Genomic DNA, 25,379 nt, shown 5'->3' with positions numbered 1-25,379 from the left:
AGGTGGAGGTGGCAGTGAGCCAAGATCATGACACTGCACGCCAGCCTCGCCGGCAGAGCGAGACTCTGTCTCAAAAAAAAAAAGTACAGGTAGCAAATACGTATATGAGAAGATGTTCAGCGTTATATGTTGATATGGTTCAGATCTATGTCCCCACCATATCTCATGTTGAATTGTAATCCCGTGTTGGAGGTGGGGTCTGGTGGGAGGTGACTGGATCATGGAAGTAGATTTCTCACCAATGATTTAGCACCATCCCCTTGGTGCTCTCCTCGTGACAGTGAGTGAGTTCTCATGAGATCTGATTGTTTAAAGGTGTATGGCACCTCCTCCCTCTCTCTTGCTCCTGCTTCTGCCATGTGAGACTCCTTGTTCCCCCTTTGTCTTCTGCCATGCTTGGAAGCTTCCTGAGGTCTCCCCAGAAGCAAAAGCTGCTATGCTTCCTGTACAGCCTGTGGAACCATAGCCAATTAAACCTCTTTTCTTTATGAACTACCCCTACCCGGTCTCAGGTATTTCTTTATAGCAGTACAAGAATAGCCTAGTACAGATGTCACTAGGGAATTGCAAAGTATAATAACAATGAGAGACCACTACATAACTATTAGGATGGCAAAAATCCAAGACATTGACAACACTGAATGCTGGTGAGGATATGAAGCAATGAGAACTTTCATTCATTGCGGGTAGGAAAGCAAAATGGTGCAGCCACTTTGGAAGAGAGTTGGCAGTTTCTTTCAAAACTAAACGTACTTTTACCAGTCTCAGCACATACTCTTACATACTTGTAGCAATCTCCCTTGTTGGTATTTATCCAAATTTATGTCCACATAAAAATCCACACAAGATGTTTACAGCGGCTGTATTCATAACTGCCAAAACTGGGAAGCAACTAAGATGTCCTTTGGTAGGTAAATGATAAATAAACTGTGGTACATCTGGACAATGGAGTATTATTCAGTGCTAAAAATAATTGAGCTACTAATATATGAGAAGACACGGAGGAAACGTAAATGCTTATCACTAAATAAAATAAGCCAATGCAAAAAGGCTACAACATTGTGTATGATTCCAGTTGTATAACAATCTGTAAAACGCAAATCTATGAAGACAGTAAAAAGGTCAGTGGTAGCCAGGAGTTAGATGGGAAAGAGTGATCAACAGGCAGAGCACAGAGGATTTTCAGGGCAGTCAAACTATTCTGTATGATCCTATAATGGGGGACACATGTCATTATACATTTGTCAAAACCCATAGATTGAATAACACCAAGAGTGAACCGTAATGTAAACTATGGACATTGGGTAATGATGTGTCAACGTAGGTTCATTAATCCTGACACATGTACCACTTTGGTGCAGGCCACTGATAGTAGAAGAGGTTGCGCATGTGTGGGAGCAGGGAGTATATGAGGACTTTCTGCATTTCCTGCTCAATTTTTCTGTGAACCTAAATTTGCTCTAAAAATAAAGTCTCTTCAAAAAAAGTCTTGGAAGGATGACTTCCAATATCAGAAGGGCTATTTTTAGAAGAGGAAATTGATTGTGAGGGAGTAGAGTTGGCAGAAGTGGATCAACTCTGCAGGATGTGTATGTATGTGAGGCTATGCATGCATGCATTTGTGTATGCATCTGTATATGTGTATACATGTTTACACGTGTGCACATGTATTTTATATGCACATATGTATGTGCACATGTAGTCATGTTTGTATGTGTATGTTGTGTATTCATGTAGGTGTATGTACACGAATATGCTTATTGCACATGAATGTTATTGTATGTGTTCACGTGTATATGTGTATATGTATGTAGGCATGTGTGTGTATTTGTGTGTGGATGTGTATCTATGTGTGTAGACTCTGTAGATTTTGCCCAACAAGAGGATGAATCTTTCAATAGGTCAGTTCAGCCACAAAACAAACCCCTCATTAAGTGGTGAGCTCTTGTCCCTGGAGGTATTTTAGAAGAACCTGAATGATCCCCTGTAAAAATGCTGCAGCCAGCCTGCCGGCAGGGTGGGGGCTGGCGAGTCTACCAGCACAGATGCCATCTGCTCTTTCTTCTTTCTAGAGCTATATTCTGTGAATTGGGGACCCTCCTGAGCGAGGGTCTCTCCTTCTTCTGGTGACTTCTTGCCAGGAACACTTTGTACAGGTGCCTCTTCCTTAGAGAAGACTCTGAATGTTCACCCCTGTCCTGTCTACACCACCCTCTGGCAATCAGAGTCCTGAAAGCCCAGCTCAGGGAATCAGTTGTGACAGGGAGAAAGGGGCCTGCCTCCACTGAGGGACAATTCCCTTGCAACTCTCCATGTCACAGGGGCATCCTTCTCCATGATCTTAGCATGTTCCTAATACAAACATTTGCAGCCAGGTCTCTTCAAGGTGTTAAAAGCTTCGGGTAGCTTGACTGCAGTGGAAACGAACATGAACATCTCCTCTTTCGTGAGCCTGGGGGACTGATGGCTTCTTCCCCATTGCTTCCAGAATCCCTGTTTGTTACCAAGTTGCACAATACTCAGAAATTGGAAGTAACTAGTATTTCCTCCCATCCCAGGAGGGTCCAGACGACACGCCTTTCACCACGACCATGAGAAACAGATGTGTGAGGGGAGTCCTTGCACCCTTGAAAAGTTCTGGGCTCACACTTCTCCATAAGCTGGACCTTACAGTGGGAACTACGGCCATGGAGCTGGGAAACCTGGAAGTGACCAGGCCCCAGAGGGAGGGGGGCAGGGCCCACATAGAGGCACATAACTACCAAAGACAAGGCCGACCAGGCGGTAATACCATGAGACAAGTTACCAAAACAGACAGCACAGTCAAGGCAGTAATCAACTGGCAACTGGCAGTCCATTATTTTCCTGGAAGAGAAATAGATGGGCTGTCTACTACATTCTTACTTGAGCTGTATAAACAGAAGAGTTCTAGGTCTAGTGAACAGAAGTATAACTTGAATCACAAAACAGAGTTGCAGCCCCTCAATCAATCCCCAGACTTCAGCTACTTTTCAGACCCAGAATCCCTTGAATTTACAGGTTAGGTCTCCTTGAGGAAAGACCCCAGCGCCATACCAAAAACTTACACTGCTAATCTTTCTCCCAGGCTTCCCCAAAGGGATCTACCCCAACAGGGTGACTGCGCATTAAGGAAAAGAAAATAGTCAGAGTTTTCAGGGACTGCTGGACACTGGATCTGAACTGACCCTAAGTTCACGCGAGCCAAACGTCACTATGGTCTGCCAGTCAGGGACGGGCTTATGGAGCAAAGGTGATCAGTGGAGTTTTATCTCATGTCCTTCTCACAACAGTTCAAGTGTGGCCCTGAACCCATCCTGCGGGTTTTCTCCAGTTCTGAAATGCATCATCGGCCTAGACTTACTCAACAGCAGGCAGAACCCTCACATTGGTTTCCTGACCTGTGGAGCGAGGGCTGTTATGCAAGAAAGGCCAGTGGAAACCACTAACCTGTCTCTATTTCAGAAAATGGTAAAACAAAAGCAATACGCATTCCTAGAGGTACTGCAGAGATTAGTGCCACCATCAAAGACTTGAAGGATGCAGGGGTGGTGATTCTCACCACATCCCTATTCAGCTCTCCTGTTTGGCCTGTGCAAAAGACAGACGGATCATGGAGAATGACAGGATTATCATAAACTTAACCAGGTGGTGACTCCAATTGCAGATGCCAAACAAAATTTCACTGTTTAAGCAAATCAACCCACCACACCTCTTGGTATCTGGTATGTAGTGATTAATCTGGCAAATGCTTTTTTTGTTACTAAAGACTGAAGCAGTTTGCTTTCAGCAGGCTAGGCCAGCAAGCACCACAGGAGTAGATCAATTCTCCAACTCTGTGTCACAAAATAGTGTGCAGGGATGGTGATCACCTTTGCCTTCCTCAAGATGTCATAATGGCCCATGACATTGATGGCCTTGTGCTGACTGGACCTAGTGAGCAAGAAGTAGCAACCACTCTAGATTTGTTGGTAAGACGCCTGAATGTCAGAGGATGGGAAATCGATCGAATTAAAATTCAAGGGCCTTCTACCTCAGTGAAGTTTCTAGGGGTTTGGTGGTGTGGGGGCACATTGAGACATTCCTTGTAAGGTAGAGAAAAAGTGGTTGCATCTAGCCCCTCCTAAAGCCAGAGTAAAAAACTGAGTGGGGCTCTTCGAATTTTTGGAGACAATATCCTCCTCAGATGGGTATACTAATTTGGCCCATTTATAAAGTGACCCCCAAAATTGATAGTTTTGAGAGGAACCCAAAACAAAACAAAACAAAAAAAGGCTCTGAAACAGGTCCAGGCTGCTGTGCAAGATGATCTACCCCTTGGGCCACATGACCCAGCAGACCCAATGGTGCCTGAGGCACTACTGTGGCAGACAGGGATGCTATGTGAGGCCTTTGGCAGGTGAATCACAGCGCAGGTCTTTAGGATTTTGGAGTACGCCTTTGCTGTCTTCCAAGGACAACTACACTCTTTCTGAGAGACAGTTCTTGGTCTGCCAGTGGGCCTTGGTGGAGACTAAATGCTTGACCATGAGCCACCAATTACCATGCAACCAGAGCTGCCCACTGTGAGCTGGTGTTATCTGACCCACCAAGCATAAAGCTGGGTGTGCGCAGCAGCATTCCAGGGCCAAATGGAAGGGTGGATACATGATCGGGCTAGAGCAGGTCCTGAAAGTACCAGTAAGTTACATGAGGAAGCGGCCTAAAATGCCCATGGACCCCATGGTCCCCACTCCGGCTATGCTGCCTTCTCTCATCCAGCCTGCACCTGTGGCCTCCAGGGCAGTTCCATTGGATCACACAGGAAGATAAGACTTGAGCCTGGTTCACAGATGTTTCTGCACCATACGCAGGCACCACCTGAAAGTGGACAGCTGCGGCATTGCAGCCCCTCTCTGGGACATCCCTGAGGGACAGCAGTGAAGGGAAAGCCTCTCAGTGGGCAGAACTTTGAGGAGTGCACCTGGTTGTGCACTTTGCTTGCAAGGAGAAGTGGCTAGAAGTGTGATTGTTTAATGATTCGCAGGCTGTGGCCAATGGTTTGGCTGGTTGTTCAGGGACTTGGGAGAAACGTAATTGGAAAACTGGTGACAAGGAAATTAGAAAAGTGCATGTGAAAAGACCTCTCTGAATGGGAAAACATGTGGTGAGATTTGTGTCCCATTTAAATGCTCACCAAAGGGTGACCTCAGCAGAGGAGGACTTTAGTAATTCCACAGATGGGATTCCGGGGAGTGCAGTCAATGACTGAGCCTCTTTCCTCAGCCATTCCTGTCATTGCCCAGTGGACCCATGAATAGAGTGGCCATTGTGGATGGAGGTGACACATGGGCTCAGCATCATGGATTTCCACTCATCAAGGCCAGCCTGGCTACGGCCACCACTGGATCCAAACTACCAGCAGCAGAGAGCAGCAGTGAGTCCTCAGCATGGCACCATTCTCTGGGATGGTTAGCATCCACCTGGCGGCAAGGTGACTACCTTGGACCACCTCCATCAAGGAAGGGACAGTGGTGTTTTGTCCTTACTGGAATAGACACTATTCACTCTAGATATGGATTTGTCTTCCCTACACACAATGCTTCTGCCAAAGTGAATATCCATGGACTTCAGAACGCCTTAGCCACCATCACAGTATTCCGCACAGCACTGCTTCTGACTGAAGAGCTCACTCCATAGCAAATGAAGTGCAGCGATGGACTCGGGCGCATGGAACTCACTGGCTCTACCATGCTCCCCATCGTGCTGGCAGCTGGCTTGACAGAATGGTGGAATGACCTTTTGAAGACTCAGTTACAGCACCAGCTGGGTGACAGTCCCTTGCAGGGCTGGGGCAATATTCTCCAGAAGGCTCGGTATGCTCTGAATCAGCATCCAATATATGGTGCTATTTCTCCTACAGCCAGAACTCATGGGCCCAGGAATCATGGGGCAGAAAGGGGAGTGGCACCACTCACTATGATCCCCAGGGACCCACTAGCAAAATGTCTGCTTCTTGTTCTCACAACATTATGTTCTACTAGTCTAGAGGTCTTGGTTCCAGGGGGAGGAATGCTGCCACCAGGAAACACCACAATGATTCCACTGAGCTGGAAGTCAAGACTGCCACCCAGCCACTTCGGGATCCATGTGCTTTAGAATCAAAGGCAAAAACGGGAACTGCTGTGCTGGCTGGGGTGACCGATCCTGACCACTGCGGGAAACTGGACGGCCCTCCATAGTGGACGTGGGCAACAGCATGTCTGGGATACAGGGGATCCCTTGGGGTGTCTCCTAGTGCGCTATCAATCACAATGCCCCATGACTGAGGTCAATGGAAAACTGTAACCACCCAATCCAGACAGGATTACAAATGGCCCAGACCCTTCAGGAGTGAAGGTTTGGGTCACCCCACCAGGTAAGGGTCCATGCCTTTCTGAAGGGAAGGGGAATACAGATTGGACAGTAGACAAAGTAATTATAAATACCAGCCATGATCATGTGAACAGTTACAGAAATGAGGATTGTAATTGTTGTGTTTCCTCCTATTTTGTTATGAATATGTCTGTGCGAATGTGTACATTAAGCAGTACCTTTGTTTTCTTCTATCTCACCATGTAATATAAGTTGCACTGACTTTTATATGATATGATTATTATATGATAGTATTTAAGTTACAGGATATCAAGGAGAAGAGGAAGCATCACTCAAAGACTCTGAATCCTCTTCTGGGAAGGGCGTGTGCACTCTTGGTGTACTCAGGCTTGTTGTATCATCATGTTAGGCAGAAGTATGACTTTGCTTTTGTCTTTATGTAGAAACTAAGTATAGTTTAGGGAGATGTCAAGCTGACAAAGGGTGGACAGTGAAGGTGAGTTTTATGTCAGTGTTGCTAGGCAGGTACCCAGTTGTTTGAGCAAACACTAATCTAGATGTTGCTATGAAGGCATTTTGCAAATGTGTTAATATCTACAGTCAGTTTACCTTAAGTAAAGGACATTACTGAAAGTACATACCTTGATAATGTGGGTGGGCCTCGCCCAATCAGCTGAAGGCCTTAAAAGCAATCAGAGGCATCCTGTGGACAATGATTTTCTGCCTCAAGACTGCACAGCAACCTCTGACTGAGGGTCCAGCCTGCTGGGCTGCCCCACAGATTTCAGACTTGCCAGCCTCCACAATCACATAATTCCTTAAAATAAATACATTATCTCTCTCTTAATATCTCTCTCTCTCTCTCTCCTGCTGGTTCTGTTTCTCTGGAGACCCCTGACTGATACAAACCAATAACTAATTTTCATAATATCTCCATTAGTAGAAAAAGACATTATTCCCATCTTAACACTAAACAAACTGAAGTCTAGGGGAGTTGTAAGGTGACTTTAAAGTGAAGGAGAGAATAAATAAGAGTTAGAAAGCAGGTGATGTGTATGTTTATTGCAGCACTGTTCACAATAGCAAAGACTTGGAACCAACCCAAATGTCCATCAATGACAGACTCGATTAAGAAAATGTGGCACATATACACCATGGAATACTATGCAGCCATAAAAAAGGATGAGTTCATGTCCTTTGTAGAGACATGGATGCAGCTGGAAACCATCATTCTCAGCAAACTCTCACAAGGACAGAAAACCAAACACCGCATGTTCTCATTCATAGGTGGGAATTGAACAATGAGAACACTTGGACACAGGAAGGGGAACATCACACACCGGGGCCTGTTGTGGGGAGGGGGGAGGGGGGAGGGATTGCATTAGGAGATATACCTAATGTAAATGACGAGTTAATGGGTGCAGCACACCAACAGGGCACATGTATACATATGTAACAAACCTGCACGTTGTGCACATGTACCCTAGAACTTAAGGTATAATAAAAAAAAAAAAAGAAAAAAAGAAAGAAGGCAGTTGATGAAACCATAAATCTAGCCATTTCTGCTGGTCTTACAAAGAAATCCTATAGGAATAACACTTTCATGAGGTTGACCTATTGGTTCTATTTCAGATCCAGATAGGGTGTGAATCCTCTGAAAAGATTAATGAGTTTCATTCTTATGCTATATACAAATGTGTCTTATAATTAATTAAGATGCGGCCTGGAAGGAATTACCAAGCAAGCACATAACTTATCAGGTGAATAAAAACCAAACTGTCCCAGGAGTGACTTCCTCTAGAAGGAGATGATGGTATGAAGCTGTCTTACTCCCATGAGGTGACAGAGTGCCCTCCCCGGCTCCCCACCACATGGCCTGAGTGCCTGAAAAAAAAAAAAAACAAAGTAAAACCACAATAAACAGAATGCCAAACCCAGCACTCTGTGTTCTTTCTCAGCATTGCCCTCAGTTATGGGACCAAAATGGAGAGCACTGGCAAGTGCTGTGGAATGTTCAGAGATGCCCCGCCATGCTGACTTTGTTGCCTTCTGGGAGGGACAGACGGCTGGGTCCGATGTGTGGGCATGACCTTCTGATGTAGTTTATGGGACGTGTGCTTGTTTTTCTTTTGAACTGATGCCATCACTGAGTTTTTCTGGGCATGGACGGCTGGAAAGAAATCCTACGTCTTTGAAAGCACTGTGAGAATATATCAGTTGAAAAAGAAGGCAGTCACAGCAGTAGAATTTTGCAGAACAGAATCTAGACTTGACATGGGAATCGAGTTGTGCCAGGGGCTCCCGGCCATGAAGTGTGTGCATTGCCCGCCCCAACCACATTGTCACACGCATCGCTTGCTTGTCCAGCTCATGTGGCACTAGAGTGTAGGATTTCACAGTAATCCTGATCAGTTATTTGTTATTAGTCGGTGCCCTTTGGGGAGGGTGGCAGAACCCTCACAACAATTACACGTGACTCACAAATCCTTTTCTTTTTCTAAAGAAAAGATGGATTTTAAAGATGGATTTTGGTTTGATGCTTTGCAGTTGAAACCCTACTTCTGAATAATAGTTTTCTTGAGTTCCCTTCATTGTTCAGGCTATAGGTCAGGTATAAAACTGCAATCTTGAACATCTTTTTCTATTTGTGTTGCTTGGCGGACATAGGATAAGTGAACCAGGAAATGGAATCTCCAGGGATTGAGGAGATAAATAAACGACATTTCACACATAGCTTGCACCAACCAATTAGGGCTCCCTTCTGAGTAGCCTACATCTCTCCATTTGTTGATGGATAAATGTGTGTGTGTATATATATGTGTATATATGTATATATGTATATATATACACACAAGTATATACATTTTATATGTATATACATCCTTATAAGTATATATTTATATATACACATACTTATAAGTATATATATTTATGTATATACATACTTATAAGTATATATATATATATAAAACAAAATTAAACCCCCCTTTGATCTTTTAGAGAAGCCTCAGGGATATAAGTTTTATATCTGCATGGATCATATAATTCTTCTGGGATCCAGACTTCAATTAACTATCAAATTCTTAATAATAATTTCTAATATTTTTGTCCGGAATACTATGTTATGCATTCATCAAACTAACTAAATTTACTCTTCCCAACAACTCATGGTGGTAGGTGCCATCATCCCCATTTCACAGATGTGGAAACTGAGGCATAGAAGGTGGAGGAGCTTGCTTGAAGTCACAGAGTTGGTAAACAGGAGACCTGATTCACACTAGGCAGCTGAACCCAGGTCCACCCTCCGTGCTGATTCATCCACTGTGTCTTCCTTCTCCAAATTCAAGCTTCACTGGTTGTTGAGATGACCGTGGCTCCTGCTCCTTCCCTCGTCCCTGCCACTTCCTCAAGGCTCAGCGGCATGAGCCCCAGGCTTTTTTCCCCAGAGGAGAAGCTAACCAGCAGAAGCAGAGAACGGGGAGTGGGCACTTGTGTGTACTATGGAGCCTGGTTTCATTCCCAGTGCCCTACTTGTCACGTGGCCTTGGGCAGGTCAGCTTGCCTCTCTGGACCTCATGTCCACATTTGTACCCTGAAAGGGTCACCAGCACTCACAACCACGCTGAGATCCAGAAGTCTCATCCCAATGCAGAGGCCATGGAGTTTCTACAGGAGAACTGGGGACAGCTAGCTTCACTTGCTGTCTTGGGAGGGTGCAGATAACAAGAGAAGCCTCCAGGCCACCACTGACCTCTGCTCAGACCAGGCTGGGCCACTGCCCTGCCCCACTCAGGGCCTGTGCTCTGACAGGACATTCCTAACTTAGAGAAAGAGGTTGCCACTCTTGTCATCAGGAAGTGATGCCCCAGCAGTTTACGCCTTCCAAAAAAGGCTGTCTGGACAACTTCAGAATGCTTTTTGGCAGCTGGGATTAATGCTTTCAGGATGGGTTCATTTTCAGCTATGCACGCTGGCTCCCCTTATCCCTCAGAAGACAGCCTGACAATGGGGGAACAGGAAGAGGACCTCGAGTCACTGGTGCTCCCAGCCACATGGGGCTGACTCTGTGAGCCCTTCTGCCCAGCCAACGCCAATGCCACTGGCCAGCAGAGCTGCCGGGCACGAGTGGCCAGGGCGGAGGTGGTTTCCATGGCCCATGGCTGACCGTGAGACTCCTCAGTGACTTTGCTGTGGGGTAGACCCGAGGTTCCCAAGCCCCCAGTGGGCCTGGGAGCCCAGGGATGCATCAGGCTGTGGCTGCACCTGGCGACAGAGCATGGGCTGAGGGGCTCCGCGAGCAAGCTGGGGGGCAGGTCTCCCCTAAGACCCACAAAATGGTTCCCACGTGGGTGAGCTCAGTTCTGGGTGAGGCCAGATCCAGCCCCTTCTACCTCTGATGCCAGTGTCTGCAGGTGACAGCAGGCCCCTCCCCCCCCGGCTGGTGGGAGCATGTGGCCAGCCTGTGCCGGCAGAGTGTAGCTGTCACTTTGGAAGTGAATAGGGCTAGTAACCCTGGAGAAGCTGGCATGAAAGCTGGCAGCGGCTGGCTTCCCATACTGCCTGTCAGCAGAAGTAGGATAGACGAGTAAGGGTCTACCTATTGCAAGGTGCCTCTACTCGAGAGGAAATACATTTATAAGCCAGCGATTCTTCACTTTAGGGAGAGCTGCCTGGCTACTCAAAAGAGCTTCATCTTCAAGATTTCTTCGGATTGGATGTTCCTGGGTTTTCATTAAAAATATAATCACATTCCTATGTAATATCATAAGTGTATATGACATATGAAACACACACATATATATATGAGATTATACATATATTGAACGGGTGGGTGCACATATGTGTCCCACAGCTTCCATGCTCCAGACCAGGACTTGCTGCCACCATTATGGGTCACTCTGTCAGGTCCTCTGTTCCTTTCACACCAAATTGGGTTTGCAGAATCTTGATGACATAGGTCATGCCGTCCACACGGACTTGGTCAGTGATTCACTGTTGCACGGGTTCTGGCTGTGGTTGGGTCCAATGTGGACCCAGAAGGCAGACACCTAGGGCCCATTCTCCCCACAAGGCCAATCTCATGGTCTCCTGCCAGCCGCTACCCTGGACATCTCACTGTGGGACTCCAGGACAGGCCATGGTCTCCCAGGGACTGGGAGGTCACCACAGTCAGCACTTGGACCCAACACAGGAGGCGAGAGGCCAGCATTCCTGTGCCAGCTCCACTGCTGATGCTGTGTGGCCCCAGGCAAGTCTCTCAAGGTCTCTGAGCCTCAGGAACATCATGGAAAATGGGGAGTTTAATATAAAACATCTTTAGAGGCCCTTTGAAGTTTCAATATTCTATTACTCACCGAAACTAAAACTGCCACACCCATAAAAGGAAAGTTACCTTTTTTTTTTTTTCTGGCCCACAAAGAATTTCCCATAAGTTGTGAGAGTGAAAAAGTACTGGCAGCAGTTTTTCCAATTCTCTTAGTCTACAGTCATCACCAGGTGCCTTCTATGGGCAGGGGCTGTCAACCCAAGGCTTCGAGATGTTTTTGAATTAAGTTTTACGTCAGGACTAGCACACAACAACACAGAAGCTCCCCAGTGTACCGTCCCTACTGTACGCTCAACATGAAGATCTATGCTACCCTGTTTCATTCTGTTTATCCCGTCCAATCTAAATACAAATGTGGTCCCAATCCACTGGAATGATCATTTGACGAATGCTGCTGTGGAGTTCATGGCCAGGCCAGAGCCTCGGGGAACCTCAGCACCAAGGAGAGGGCGCCACAGAAGTCAGGCGGTTGGCAGGAGCGCTCTCACCGTGTGGACTTGGTCAACTGCACAGGGACAGCAAGGGCTCAGAACCCTGAGGAAGCAAGGGGCATCACTCATGGCCTCATGGCACCCTCCTGCCCAGCGCCTGGCAGATTTTGCAGTGCTGAGAGGCTGGCAATGAGTCCCTCCAAGGGCTGCCTGCTACCTTTTCCATCCCTGGCCCTCACCTTCGGACCATGTCCTCTGGCCTCTGCTTGGGCTGACCCTCAGCTGAGGATCCTCCCACCTGTGCCCCGGGAAGCCTCCCCTGACCTGGGCTGGCCAGGCGCCTTTTTCGGTGACCCTCTGTTCCCACACGCAGGTCCATCACCCGCCCTCTCCTGCAATCAATCGCCTGTTTACCTGTACAGCGACCTGTACTACACTCTGGCTCCTCCAGGCCAGGGTTGATCTTTCCATCACTATGAACCGCGTGCCTGCGCTCGGCCAGGTACATCCTCATGCTCCTTGCAATACACAGATGAGTCGGGGATTGGGGCACAAATAAGAGAATGAGTGATGGCTGGCCGGGTGGTTAGGGATGCCGACTGCACCCAGCCCATTGGCAGGCACTGGCACCCTTCTCTTCTGGGTGACTCTCCCTTGGACTTAGGTACCCTGAGGGTTCATATCACCTGGTGCTGATGTGCTCATACAGTTTCAAAACCAGAAAACTGTCATGGATGGATACAATAGGCAGTGTTTCATGGTCGTTTCAAGCACAAAATTCATTTTTAAGTGCAAAAGGATAACTTAAATCCTGAAGACCACCTTTTAAAACCAGATTTGAGCTCTACTGTGTAATTTGTGGGTGTTGGGGGCCTGGCCACAGGGCAGCCCCTGCAGGGAGCAATATGATCAGGCAGGTGGGTGGGAAGAGACCTGGGCAAGTAGGCTGGAGAGGTCCCTGCATAGTCTGGCAGATGCCTGGGCCCAGAGAGGAGCTCTGTTCAGGACTGGGTCTGTAGAAAGAACTGCCACTCTGTCTGCACTTGTATTATCCCCAGAGGCCTCCACACCACATCGGGTCATGCAGGGAGCAGAGTTCAAAGGCCGAATCCCCCTGGATATAGCAGCAGAGCACCAGTCTCCTGGGGACCAGTTTCCTGGGGACCAGCCTCCCGGGATCAGCCTCCTGGGCATCAGCCTCCTGGCACCAGCCTCCTGTCACTAGCCTCCCGGGACCAGCCTCCCGGCACCAGTCTCCCAAGGACCAGCCTCCTGGGACCAGCCTCCTGTCACCAGCCTCCCGGGACCAGCCTCCTGGCACCAGCCTCCTGGAGACCAGCCTCCTGGGACCTCAACCATAGCCACTGACACCATACAACACAGAGCTGGTTTTGGGGCTTCTTCCTTCTCCACACTCAGGGATATGGTGCATAAATCTCCCATGCTCCTAGGAGAAAATTACTCCCTACTCTACGGCACCCAGGAGCTGCATCAACCCTGACTTCTCTGTGGTATATGCGTGGAAGGGCCTGGGTGGAATTTAGCAGCACTGGTGCTAGGCAACTGCGCCACACTGAGGTGTGTCTCAGTGGACATGGGAGCGAGGAGCTCACTGTCTTTTCCCAAAGAAAATTTAACAGAAACAGACTGGAGAATACTGCCAAATGCTTTAAAAAACCTTTGCCATAATCAGACAGGTGTACATCTATGATCAAGTTGCCCAAAGTTAGGAAGGCTGTTCAGTGTAGTCATGGCGGGCTGGGGCACAGGAAGCGGCCTGCAGGGAGTGTGCTGGCCCTAGCCCCCCTAGCCCAGCCCAGCCTGCTGGTGCAGGTCACACAGGCTCACTTGCTTCTGAGCAGTGGACTACAATTACCATCATCTCTGCTCTTCTGCTACAAATGGCAGCTGTAGATGCCTTGGGCCTTGCTGCAAATCAGGAGAAATTCAAGTGGGAACACAGACGGGAAAAATGTTCACAGGTAGTTTCGTAGACAGTGCTTGTCTCTGTTGGTTACGAGAGGTGGCAATGAAAAGCACACACAATGTGTGCGAGAGCGATGTGCTTCTCCGCTGGTGTTTACTGAACCTCTGGGCACAAGCTCACATGGCCTCACAAAAACCACTTCCCCTCCTGCCTGGAGTGCAGCGTGGACTGCTCCCTGTGTGCCCACAGCATGTGCCCAGCCCCAAGCGTGGCCTGTGCACTTCTGCTGCCCACAGAGGCTCGGGAGCTGCCGGGGGAGGAGGAGGCTGAGCCACTGTATGTGCAGCTTTCCCTGCATGGCAGGGCGTCCCCGCATGGTGCCTTTCATCAAGAGGGATGTTGGGGTGTCCTCTGGACTCAACTGCTCTTTGCTGATACAGGACAACTGTTAGAGGGCATAAATCGTAAGTGAAAGTGAAATAGTTGCAAAGTGTCTAACCGGCAGGCTAGGAACAGACCCAGCTGGTGTTCATTAGCTTCACACTTAGGTGGGTGATGGGGAACAGCATTGTCCTCCATGTAGATTCCTACAGGACTCAATGTCATAGAAACCCACTCAGCAATGGTCGTATTGAAGCCAGTCCCATTTGTTTCACAAACCAGAGAGAGGGAATTCTTGTGCAAAGAACCAGAAATGCTGAAGGAACCATTACGGCCCCCACTTTCCAAGTCTGCCCCAGTTGTTCCTGAGCAGCTGGGAAGAAGGAAGAATGTTTAAGTGAGAGGGTAGGACTGTGAATCCCACCTCTCCCCCATGATGAGACCCAGTCACATCTCATAACAAGAGCTGCAGGGTAGAAGGGAACAGATTCAAGACTGAACTGTTCTTCAAACAGACAGACAGACACAAAACACAGAGCAGCTGTGACCCTTCATGCCAGGTACCCTGTTAGGCTGGAGCAGACCTGAACTTTGCTAGCTGCATGCCTCTGCCACACCAGTCAGCACAGGAACAACCCTCGCTCTGGACTGAATAACACAGGAGGTGCTGAGGCCCTGCAGAACTTGGTGTGGCCCACATCTGCAGCATTCCTGGCTCATGCTGAGGACAGGGGAGCACGGCCTGCCTCCAGGGTGATGGGCAGAGAGCCCGCCAAGTCAGTGCTGTGTTTGGCAATGGCCTCGAGAAAGAGAGAAAGGCTGTCCTTGCCTGGAACACACCATCTAGTGTCCAGGTTGCCCATCTAAGCCCTGGCTAAAACATCCTGATCCAAAGACTGATTTTATATGGAAAGATGTCAAAAGACCCACAGAATCAGTCAAGCCAAGAGAGAACAATGCCTAAACCGTTCAGGTAGCAAGGCCAATACACAGAGTGGCTCCCTGCCCAGGACCCAGTCCAACGCCCTACGGATACAGTCTCAGGCAGTGCGTGGGCCCTGAGCCCTAGAGAATTGCTTACTGGATTTCACATGGACTTCCAAAAACTTCATGTAAAAAAACCAGTAAAATATCTCATCAACAATTTAAAAATATAGGTTAGATGTTGAAACAATAATATTGTGGATATTGGGTTTAACGGAATAGGCTATTAAAATGAATTTCACCTTTTAAATTTATTTTAAAATTAATTTTACTTTTTAAAAATGTGGCTACTAGAAAATTTAAAATTCGATTTGTGGCTTGCATTATGTTTCTGCTGGACAGCACTGATTTGGAAGTCTGGATTCTCATCCTGGTTAATCTAATGTCTAGCTGGGTGGCAACTGGAACAAGTTTCTTGGACTCACATTTTCTTTCTTTTTTTTTTTCGAGATGCAGTCTTGCTCTGTTGTCCAGGTTGGAGTGCAGTGGCACAATCTCAGCTCACTGCAGTCTCTGTCCCCTAGTTTCCAGTGATTCTCCTGCCTCAGCCTCCTGGGTAGCTGGGATTACAGGTGCATGCCACCATGCCTGGCTAATTTTTATATTTTTAGTAGAGATAGTAGAGATAGAGATGTTGGCCAGGCTGGTCTCAAACTCCTGACCTAAGGTGATCTGCCTGCCTCAGCCTCCCAAAGTGCTGGGATTAAAGGCTTGAGCCACCGTGCCTGGCCCAGATTTTCTTTTATGAAATCAGCACTTCATGGCTAAAACAATAGCTAAAAAACACATCAGCTATCAGGTCAGCATTCTCCTGTTCCTTCTCATTGCTACTCAGGAAATAGGCCTGTCCCATATGGTTTAACAGGTTGTGGACTGCACAAGGATGACATATTAAAGGGAGTGGGTGCTGTTCACACTGCACATGTAGATTTATATATTTATCATTACAATATCCCAGCACATGGCAATAAATATCTCATTCTAACAAAATGAGTATATTACAATGATTTTACAACAGATGGAACTAAGGCATTTTCAAGAGGGGACACCTTTTTCTAATTTGCATGAGAAATGTAGCTGGACTTGCATTGGCCCTGCCAGCACCCAAGGCCTGCCTGATTCCTCTCCAACCAGCTGCTGTGGTGGTTTGGCTCCCTCTCTGTCACACGCCGGGTTCATCTAGGGGCAGGCATTTGGTGCCCACATTCAAGCTTCAATTGCACAAATGCCACTGCCATCTAGTGCCAAAGAGTTACAGTAAGCAGCTGGCCTCGAGCTCAGCGCTCGTCCAGGACGAGCCTCTTACCTTTTCACTTTTCTTCTCGTCTAGTTTGCATCCTGTGTTGGTGGGGCTGGATGTGGATAGAACACCGATGGGCCCCCCACCAGCCTCCCCGTTGAGGTTGGCGGCACTGACATTGGGAGGTGTGATGGCTGATGCTGCTGACGTGAGGGGGATGGCCGGCCGCGGGCACATCTGCACTGGGGGCTGGTGGCTGTGCTGCGGGGACACCACTGAGTGAGGCCTGAGGCTGGTGGCAGGCAGGCGGGATGGAGAGTTCTGAGTGCGCAGGGGTGACACGGTGGCAGTTGGCCGGTCCTGAGCCTGGGCTGCAGAGTGGGCAGCTGGAGACGGGGTTGGAGAGAGAGCAGGATGAAAGGTTAGTTTGCAATCTGCCAGGCCTGCCAGGCAGCTGCAGTGCACACTCTTCTCAGGCTCCCTCCTCAAGCACTCCCAGCCTCTCTCTCACGTTTCTCCAGACCTGGCCACTTCACAGATGGAGAAATATGCCAAGAAACCCTGAAAATTCATTCCTATCTTCCAAAGCCCAAGGGATCAGGGGGGCCCCGCCACGGCTCAAAACACCCCTTTCCTCAGGTGGAGCTAAAACAGCTTTGCCAAGGTTGCCATGAACATGGGCACGTTCCCAGTTCTATGAAGTCCTTTAACTCAGCGGTCCCCAACCATTTTGGCACCAAGGACCCGCTTCGTGGAAGACAATTTTTCCACAGACTGGGGCAGGAGAGGGTTTCGGGATGATTCAAGTGCATTACATTTATTATGTACTTTATTTCTATTATTACTACCTTGTAATACATAGTGAAATAATTATACAGCTCACCATAATATAGAATCAGTGGGACCCCTGAGCTTGTTTTCCTGCAACTAGACAGTCCCATCTAGAGATGATGGGAGACAGTGACAGATCATCAGCCATTAGATTCTCATAAGGAGCGTGCAACCTAGATACCACATATGTGCAGCAGGGTTTGCACTCCTGTGAGAATCTAATGGTGCTGCTAATCTGACAGGTGGTGGAGCTCAGGTGGTAATGCAAGCATTGAGGAGGGGCTGTAAATACATATGAAGCTTTCCTTGCTCACCCACCACTCATGACCTGCTGTGCGGCCCAGTTCCTAACAGGCCATGGACCGGAATTGGTCTGTGGCTTGGAGGTTGGAGACTCCTGCTCTAACTAATTTTCTCTGCTGTGATGAGCTAAAGCACTCAGAAAAATTTTGAAAATATGGTTTTGAAATACGGTTGTAAAATGCTCATAAAAGTAAAGCCTGTAAAAGCATCTCAGTGAGGCCTCAAGATGTCCCCTGAATTATTAAGCACCACTGCATGTAAACTGATCAAGCTTGACTCTAGTTACTCTTGACCCCTGAACCGGCCCGGCTGGTCCTTGGTTTCCACACTGGGTACATGATCTTGCTAAGTGAGGGCTGAGCATATGACAGCTGCCTTGGCCGGAGACAACTGCAGGAAGAAAGTAGCAGACATTTCTCCCAGCAGCAGCCTGGAGGAGAAGCCGCCCACCACCCTGCTGCCATCTGCCCGCATCTGCTGCTGTGCCTGCATGTCGAAGGCCCGGGCTTCCAGGTTTACAAAACTGGAACCTTACAACTGTGGATCCACCACCTTGCTGCCAGCAAAAACAATTCTTAAAGATGTTAGGGATCGAAAGTAGTAACATTTGTAAAAACCTCCCATATGAAAAGATACAGCTCCCTTTAAACACAGCACCACATTCATAGTAATTCTGCTACTATGTGTGTTAGTAATTCCAGGGAATTGTCTCCTTAATAAATATGGATGAAACAAATGTTGGGAGAGAATGAACGTCCCGGGGGAATGGTGACTTTTGTCCTGGGTTGTTCTGGCCCAAGTGGAGACCTGGGCTGAGCATCAGACACTGCTTTATACCAAGTGGCCCAGGCAGCACCACGCAGCTCACATCCAGCTGCTGTGCATTCTTAAGGCAGAGAAAAATTATGTCATACTGTAATCATTTTCTACCAGCAGACTTTGTGGCATGCATGGCTTCAGAGCATGAAAGAAAATACATGCAATAAAAACAATCTTCTCAGCCCCCAACTATGTACTCGTTAATCCTAACAGCGTTTGGAGGCCACGGGAAGTAGCACTGCGAGACACACAAAGCTCTCCATCTGGGAGTCGGGCCTTCTTCTGACACAGCCGTGTGTGAAGCGCTGGTGAGATCTAATTATGTGATCCCGGATTCTCCGGGACTTGGGCAGCCTGCTGTTTCTACGAGATGAAATACAGAAAGGCTGATTTATGCGTGTTTTTTTTTTCCTTTTTTTTTTTTTCTTTCTTTTCTTTCTTTTTTTTTTTTTTTTTTTTTTAATATTCAGGGCTTCAGCTGGGTTGGAAACTTGAAATATTTGATCCTCACCCAACACAGCTCCATATTTACAAGGAGAGCAGGTCAGGCAATCACGCAGATCCAGGGGCCTCAGGTCATTTAATCACCCTAGAAACCCTGACTCGGAGGCTGCTCCTCGAGATTTATTCATCTCTCCCCTCAGCTGACTCCCCTTCTCCCGGCCCAGAGTCCCTGGAATGGGGTGACAGCCCGCCAGGGAAGCGCTGTGGCCCTTGGCCTTGGGACTGCACCAGGGTCTGTGCCCCTGGGCTGTGCGTGGCTGGCCTCTACCTCCTGGCCGGCTTCCCCTTGCCTGCCACACTACTTTGCTCATCCAGGCACCAAAGAAGAGAGACAGTGTGTTCCAGCAACCTCCAACCTCACCTCCTAATACTCTCCCCTCAGCCACACTGGCCTCCTGGCCACTGCCAGTACGACTGGCTCCTGGTCACTTCAGAGGCACAGTGCCAGCACCCCTGCCCACAGACCTCACCTCCCTCAGAGCTGCAAGGCGGGACCCTCAGGAGCCTGGAAGGCTCAGATACCACCTTCTAGAGACCTGCCTACTGCCTTCACGGTGCCGCCTGCCCCCTGCAGCCTCAGCCTCCCCTGCTCCTGCTCTAGCTCCAGCTTTCCTTTGCCCGCAAGGTGCTTAGCTCCTCACAGTTGTGTAATTTACATGTTCACTGGAGGCTGATTGTTCATTGCCTGTCCCCACTGCAGTGGAGCTCCACGAGGTGGGGACATGGCTGCTTAATTCACGATAACCCCCGCAATGGTGCCTGGCATGTAGAAGGTGCTCTGTACATTTTTTGAATAAAAGAGTGAGTCTCTGAGAAAAAAGAATCCCAGCCACGTCACTTCCGATTTCACAGAATGGAACCACTGGAGAAGAAAAACTGTAGTGTGAGAAAGCAAGGCACAGCTCAGGTCACGACATTGGCTGGTGAAGAGTGTGCTCATCTCTGGTAGGATTTACCCTTATTTTCACTCGCCCCGGGTGCCCCCACCCCGAGCTGGCTGGGACTACTCGTTAGTGATGCCAAAGTAGCCCACACCGTCTTTGAAGTCAGGCTGACAGATGAAGGCTGTTTAGGAAAGCACCAACCACAGTCCCTGCTTTTCCCTTTCCTCTCCTCTTTAAACCTTTGGCGTGTTTCAGTCCCACTACAGCTGCCCCAAGGACTGAGTCCTCACTCAGTTCACTGTATGTCCCTAGTATCTGTAGGTGCTTTATAAATGATAGGGGAATGAATAAATGACCTACTGCATCGCCAGCTTTGTCCTTTCCTTATTTTCAGGGGTATCGCTTCCCACTTCAGGGATGAAATGGAACTCCCACAACTCCAGGCCAACCCCCCTCTCCACTTCCCCACACCCCTCCCTTCCAGTCACAAGGACTCTGGGTCCCACCAGGTCAATGCCTTCACCCACATCTTTGATACCTTCTCTGGCTCATCCCTTCTCTCCTATATTTAGCCTCTTTATTAGCTTTCCCCCATAATTTATTAACCAGTTGTCTCTCCCATTTAATAAATAATATTCCTTCTATACCTTGTCCTCTTTTAGCTAATACCTCCTTTTCCCATTTTTCTTTACATTTAATATTTTTGAAATAGTATGTACACTGGCTCTTTCTTGTATTTTTATTCATTTCTATGTAAGTAATCTGTATCTGCCCTCTGGCAGCTTTTATAGTATTTTCCTTATCCTTTGATGCTTGAAGTTTAAGTTCAGCATGTTTAGACTTGGATTTTTGGTTATTTTTCCTACTCAGCACTCTTTGTGCTTTCTGTGTGAGAACCTGAGCCCCTCTTCAATTTTGGAGAATTCTCAGTGACTACTTCTTTAAATCTTCTCTCTGTCCCACCTCTTCTGTTTTCTAGTTATGAAAATCCTGTTAGAAGTAGTTTGGAGCTCCTCAATCTATCCTCCATGTTTATACATCTCTTTCATATTTTTCGTCTCTGCTCTGTATTCCAGATAAATTCCTTTGTATGGTTTTCCAATTTCACTAATTCCACTTTCACCTGTGTCTACAGTTTATGCTACCTACAGAGGTTTTGTATTTAAATATATATTTTTCCTCTCCAAAATTTCAAATTGGTTCTTTTTCACATCCAGTTGTTTCTGATTCATAGCCATCCACCTATTTTTTCATAGCTTCCTGTTTTTCTTTATTTTTTTGTGTATGTTATTCCTTAGATCTTAAACATACTGATTGCAAAGATGCTCTCAGATTTCTCCCGTATTTTCCTCCCATCTCTTGAGTTATTGACTAACTTATATGTGAGTTTCCCTTTTGTGCTTTGAAATCTTAGTGTGCCAGCTCACCCTGAGCTTGCAGCTTTTTGTCTACCTTTCTGGGTCTGGCAGTTCTGTTGTTAGTGCTGCTTGGCCTCTGGGATCCTCCCTCAGAACTAGGTTTAATGGGCTTCTGGGAGTTCTGGTCCTGCAGGCAGGGTGCTGAACTAGTCCTAGTCCTCAGGCCAGAGCCATCTTCAGCACCATGACCAGGGTTTGGGCTCTCTCTTCTCTCTTTCACACCCCAGGTGGAGGCTTAGTATGGCCCATCCCCTGGAAAATGATGGAGCTGTTAGAACTGGCACACCTGGCTCTGGTCCCCTGATTCTCACAGGGGCTTCCTGTCCATATTCTCCTGCAGGAGTTGAAAGTCAGCCAACAAGGCCTGCTTTTTATCCTACAGCCAGTAGGCCAGTGCTTCAGCACTTGGCTATTGTATGCTCCATTTTACATAGACCATAGAGTTGACTTTTAAATATTAAAACAAACATCTTTACAACAAAATCACATAAACTTAATTACAGTAGTTTTATAAGAAGTCTCTAAATCAGTGTTAGCCCTCCCACATTCACTGTTCTTTTTCATTTCATTCAGCTCAAAATGCTTTATTATAATACCCTTTTTGATTTGTTCTTTAATATATGGGTTATTTTGAAGTATGTTATTTAGTTTTCAAATATTTGAGCATATCAAATATGTTATTATTTGTATTACTGATTTCTAATTCAATGCCACTGTGGTCAGGGAATGTAGTTTCCATGACTTGAATCCCTTTAAATGTGCTGAAACTTAAAAATATCATGGCCCAGTATATAATCTATCTCAGTAAACGTTCCGTGTGCACTTGAAAAGAAGGTGCATTTTGCTGTTGTTGGGTAGAATGTTCCACAAATGTCAACTAAGTCAAGTTAATTATACTGTTGTTCTAATGTTTTAAATTTTTACCATTTTATGTCTAACTGTTCTATCAAATATTGAGAGAGAGAGATGAAAGTCTTTGACTATAATTGTAGATTTGTTTACTTCTCCTTGTACCTTTATCCATAATTGCTTATGTATTTTGAGGTTCTGTTACTTGGTGTATAAATATTTAGAACTGTTATGTCCTTTTAATGAATTGATCCCTTTATTGTTATGAAATTGCCTTTTTATCTCTAATAATATAATTGCTATAAATTCTGCTCTGATTAAGAGAACCACTCCAGCTTTCTTTTGATTAATATTAGCGTGGTATAATCTATTCTCATTATTGGCAGATTCTGTATTTGCAAATTCTTCTACTAGTGAAAAATGATTTGTAACCCCCAAGTCATTGTCTGTGGTGCTTTCACAGAATGTCTATTTCAGACATTCATGGAATGGCAAAAAATTTGAGTTGCCTGACACCCATATTCCCAGCTGAGGTTGAACAAGGCGACATTCTGCCTTTTTGTTTCAGCGTCACACAGAGATGACAGGAGGATAGATCCGATAGGTGGCAACACAGTACAGTGCAGGAAGTTTTGGCTCTGAGGCCAGTTGGACAGTATTTGAATCCCAGCTCTGGCACCTGTTAATAGAGCAGCCGCAGGTCAGCCACTTAATCCTTCTGAACCTCATTTTCTCTTTTGTCAAATAAATAAAATAGAATCTACTAGAACAAGATGATAATTTATGTGAGATATGTGTACACACCCATGCACGCATGCCACACACAATTTCACCTAGAAACAATAGTTAAGTATTCACAAATTCAGTGTTCATGATAACTTTATAGAATGTAACTACCATGAATAATGTGTGTAACTTGTTCCATCCCTTCACTTTTAGCTTATTTATGTCTTTAGACTTGAAGTATTAAAGTATGTTTCCTATTCACAGCATACCATTGGTTTTTTGTTTCTTTTTAGTAATATGTGACAATCTCTGCATTATATTTAGGGTTATTTAGACCATTTACATTTAGTGTGATTACTTACATGATTTAGGTTTAAACCTACCATCCTACTATATGTTTTTTCTTTGACCCATGTATTCATTGTTTCTTTTCCCTTCTGTTAATGCTTTCTTTTGGATTGATAGGATGTTTTCATGATTCCTTTTTATTCCCTTTTAGCTTATTTGCTGTAACTCTTTGTTTCATATTTAGTGACTGCTTACATCTTTACTTTATTATAGTTATTTACAAATGATTTTATAACATAAAGATTCTTACAGTAGTATACCAAACTTCTACTTCTCCCTTCCCAAACTTTGTTTTTGTTTATTGTACATTTTACTTTTGAGTTTTAAATCCCAAACTAGATTGTTTTGACTTTTGTTTAAACAGTCAATTATATTTTAAAGATATTCAAATAATAAGAAAACATCTCATACATTTATCTGCGTAGTTACCATTTCCAGTGCTTTTCATTCCTTTGTATAGATCTTCATTTTTATCTGGTATCATTTGCCTTCTTTCTAAATAATTTTATTTTTACATTTCTAATAGTGTGGATTTATTAGTGACAAAATTTTGTAGTTCTACTATTTCTGAATAATTATTTATTTTGCTTTTTTTGAAAGATATTTTTGCTTGGAGTAGATTGACAGGTATATTACTTTCAGTACTTTTTTTGGTTATTCTACTGTCGTCTCACTTGAACTGTTCTTGACATCATCCTTATCTTTATCTTTTTTTCTATTTCATGTAATGTATCTTTTTTCCTGCAGCTGTTTTCAGTGTTTTGTCAGAGATTTTGAACAATTTGGTTGTGATTTGCTTTGTTATAATTTTCTTCATGTTTCTTGTGCTTAGTGCTCACCAACTGTCTTTGAACTGTGTTTGTGGTTTTCATCAAATTTGGAACAATTTTGGTCATTATTTCTTCAAATCATTTTTCTGTCCTACCTCTCTCCTCTACATTGGAGACTCCAATTACACATATATTAGGCCACTTAAAGTTGTCCCATTGCTCACCGATTCTGTGCATTTTTCAAAATTGTCTTTTATCTCTGTGTTTCACTTTCCACGGTTTCTATTATTATGTCTTCAAGTTTACTAATACTTTTTCTTCAGCAATGTTTAATTTGCCATTAATTCCATCTAGTATATTCTTGATCTCACATACTGTAGTTTTTACTTCTTAAGTTTGATTTGGGTGTCTTATGTCTCTACTTAACTTTCTGAGTAAGTGAAAGGCAACTGTAATATCATTTTTAAATGTCTTTGCAACATCTATGTCAATTTGGGGTCACTTTTGATTGACTGACGGATCCCTTCATTATAAGTCATATTTTCCTGCTGCTTTGCATGCCTCATAATTTTTTATTGAACATCAGACATTGTGATTTTTACTTTGTTGAGAGCTGGAATTTTTTTTTTTTTTTTTTTTCTGTATTCCTATAAATATTCTTAAGCTTTGTTCTGGGACAAAGTTAAATTAATCAGAAATAGCTTGACTCTTGAGTGTTGCTTTTGAGCTCTGTTGGGTGAAAATGGAACAGTGCTCAGTCTGAAGAGAAGATTCCCCACTACAGAGGCAAGGTCCTGTGTAGATTACTCAATGCTCGGTAATTTCCGCAATTTTTCCAGTCTGGCTGGTGGGAACAGGCACTATTTCCAGCTGGTGTGTATTCTGGGCACTGTGAGCACTAATCCTTTCTTTCTTTGATTCTTTTCCTGGCTTTGGGTACGTTTCTCATGTTCATATGCAGATTAGTTGTCGGCTGAAGATCTGAGGGCATGCTCTGCAGCCTCTCTGTGCTGCTCCCTCCTCTCCAATCACTGCCCTGGAAACTCCAGACCTCTCTGTCACACAGATTCTAATCTCCAGGTCCTCACTGCAGAGAGCCTGTGGGGCTCCCCCACCTGGTTACCTGCTTCCCTTTGCCACTGCCTGCAACGTCTCTTGTGAATCAGTCCTTGGTTGTCTGGTGTCTCAAAAACTGTTGTTTTATATACTTGGCTTTTTAAATTTGTTTCATGTGGGAGGGTAACTCCCGTCCTCATCACTTCAGAT

The 25,379-nt window shown here is 45.9% G+C and overlaps 1 protein-coding gene across 1 annotated transcript in view; it reads right to left on the bottom strand.

Annotated features, from left to right (window-relative positions):
• LOC108538916 (SH3 domain-containing RING finger protein 3) overlaps positions 1–25,379 on the bottom strand; it is a 138,782-nt gene that overhangs the window by 39,085 nt on the left and 74,318 nt on the right. The window contains exon 7 of the mRNA XM_017887244.1: positions 16,728–17,047. Coding sequence (XP_017742733.1) covers positions 16,728–17,047 — 320 coding nt within the window. The remainder of the gene's footprint in view (positions 1–16,727; positions 17,048–25,379) is intronic.

This window comes from Rhinopithecus bieti, unplaced genomic scaffold (genome assembly GCF_001698545.2).
Source record: "Rhinopithecus bieti isolate Rb0 unplaced genomic scaffold, ASM169854v2 scaffold_15133, whole genome shotgun sequence".
Taxonomy (NCBI): Eukaryota; Metazoa; Chordata; class Mammalia; order Primates; family Cercopithecidae; genus Rhinopithecus; species Rhinopithecus bieti.
The sequence above is the reverse complement of the archived record's forward strand: the minus strand, read 5'-3'. Positions and strand labels throughout refer to the sequence as shown.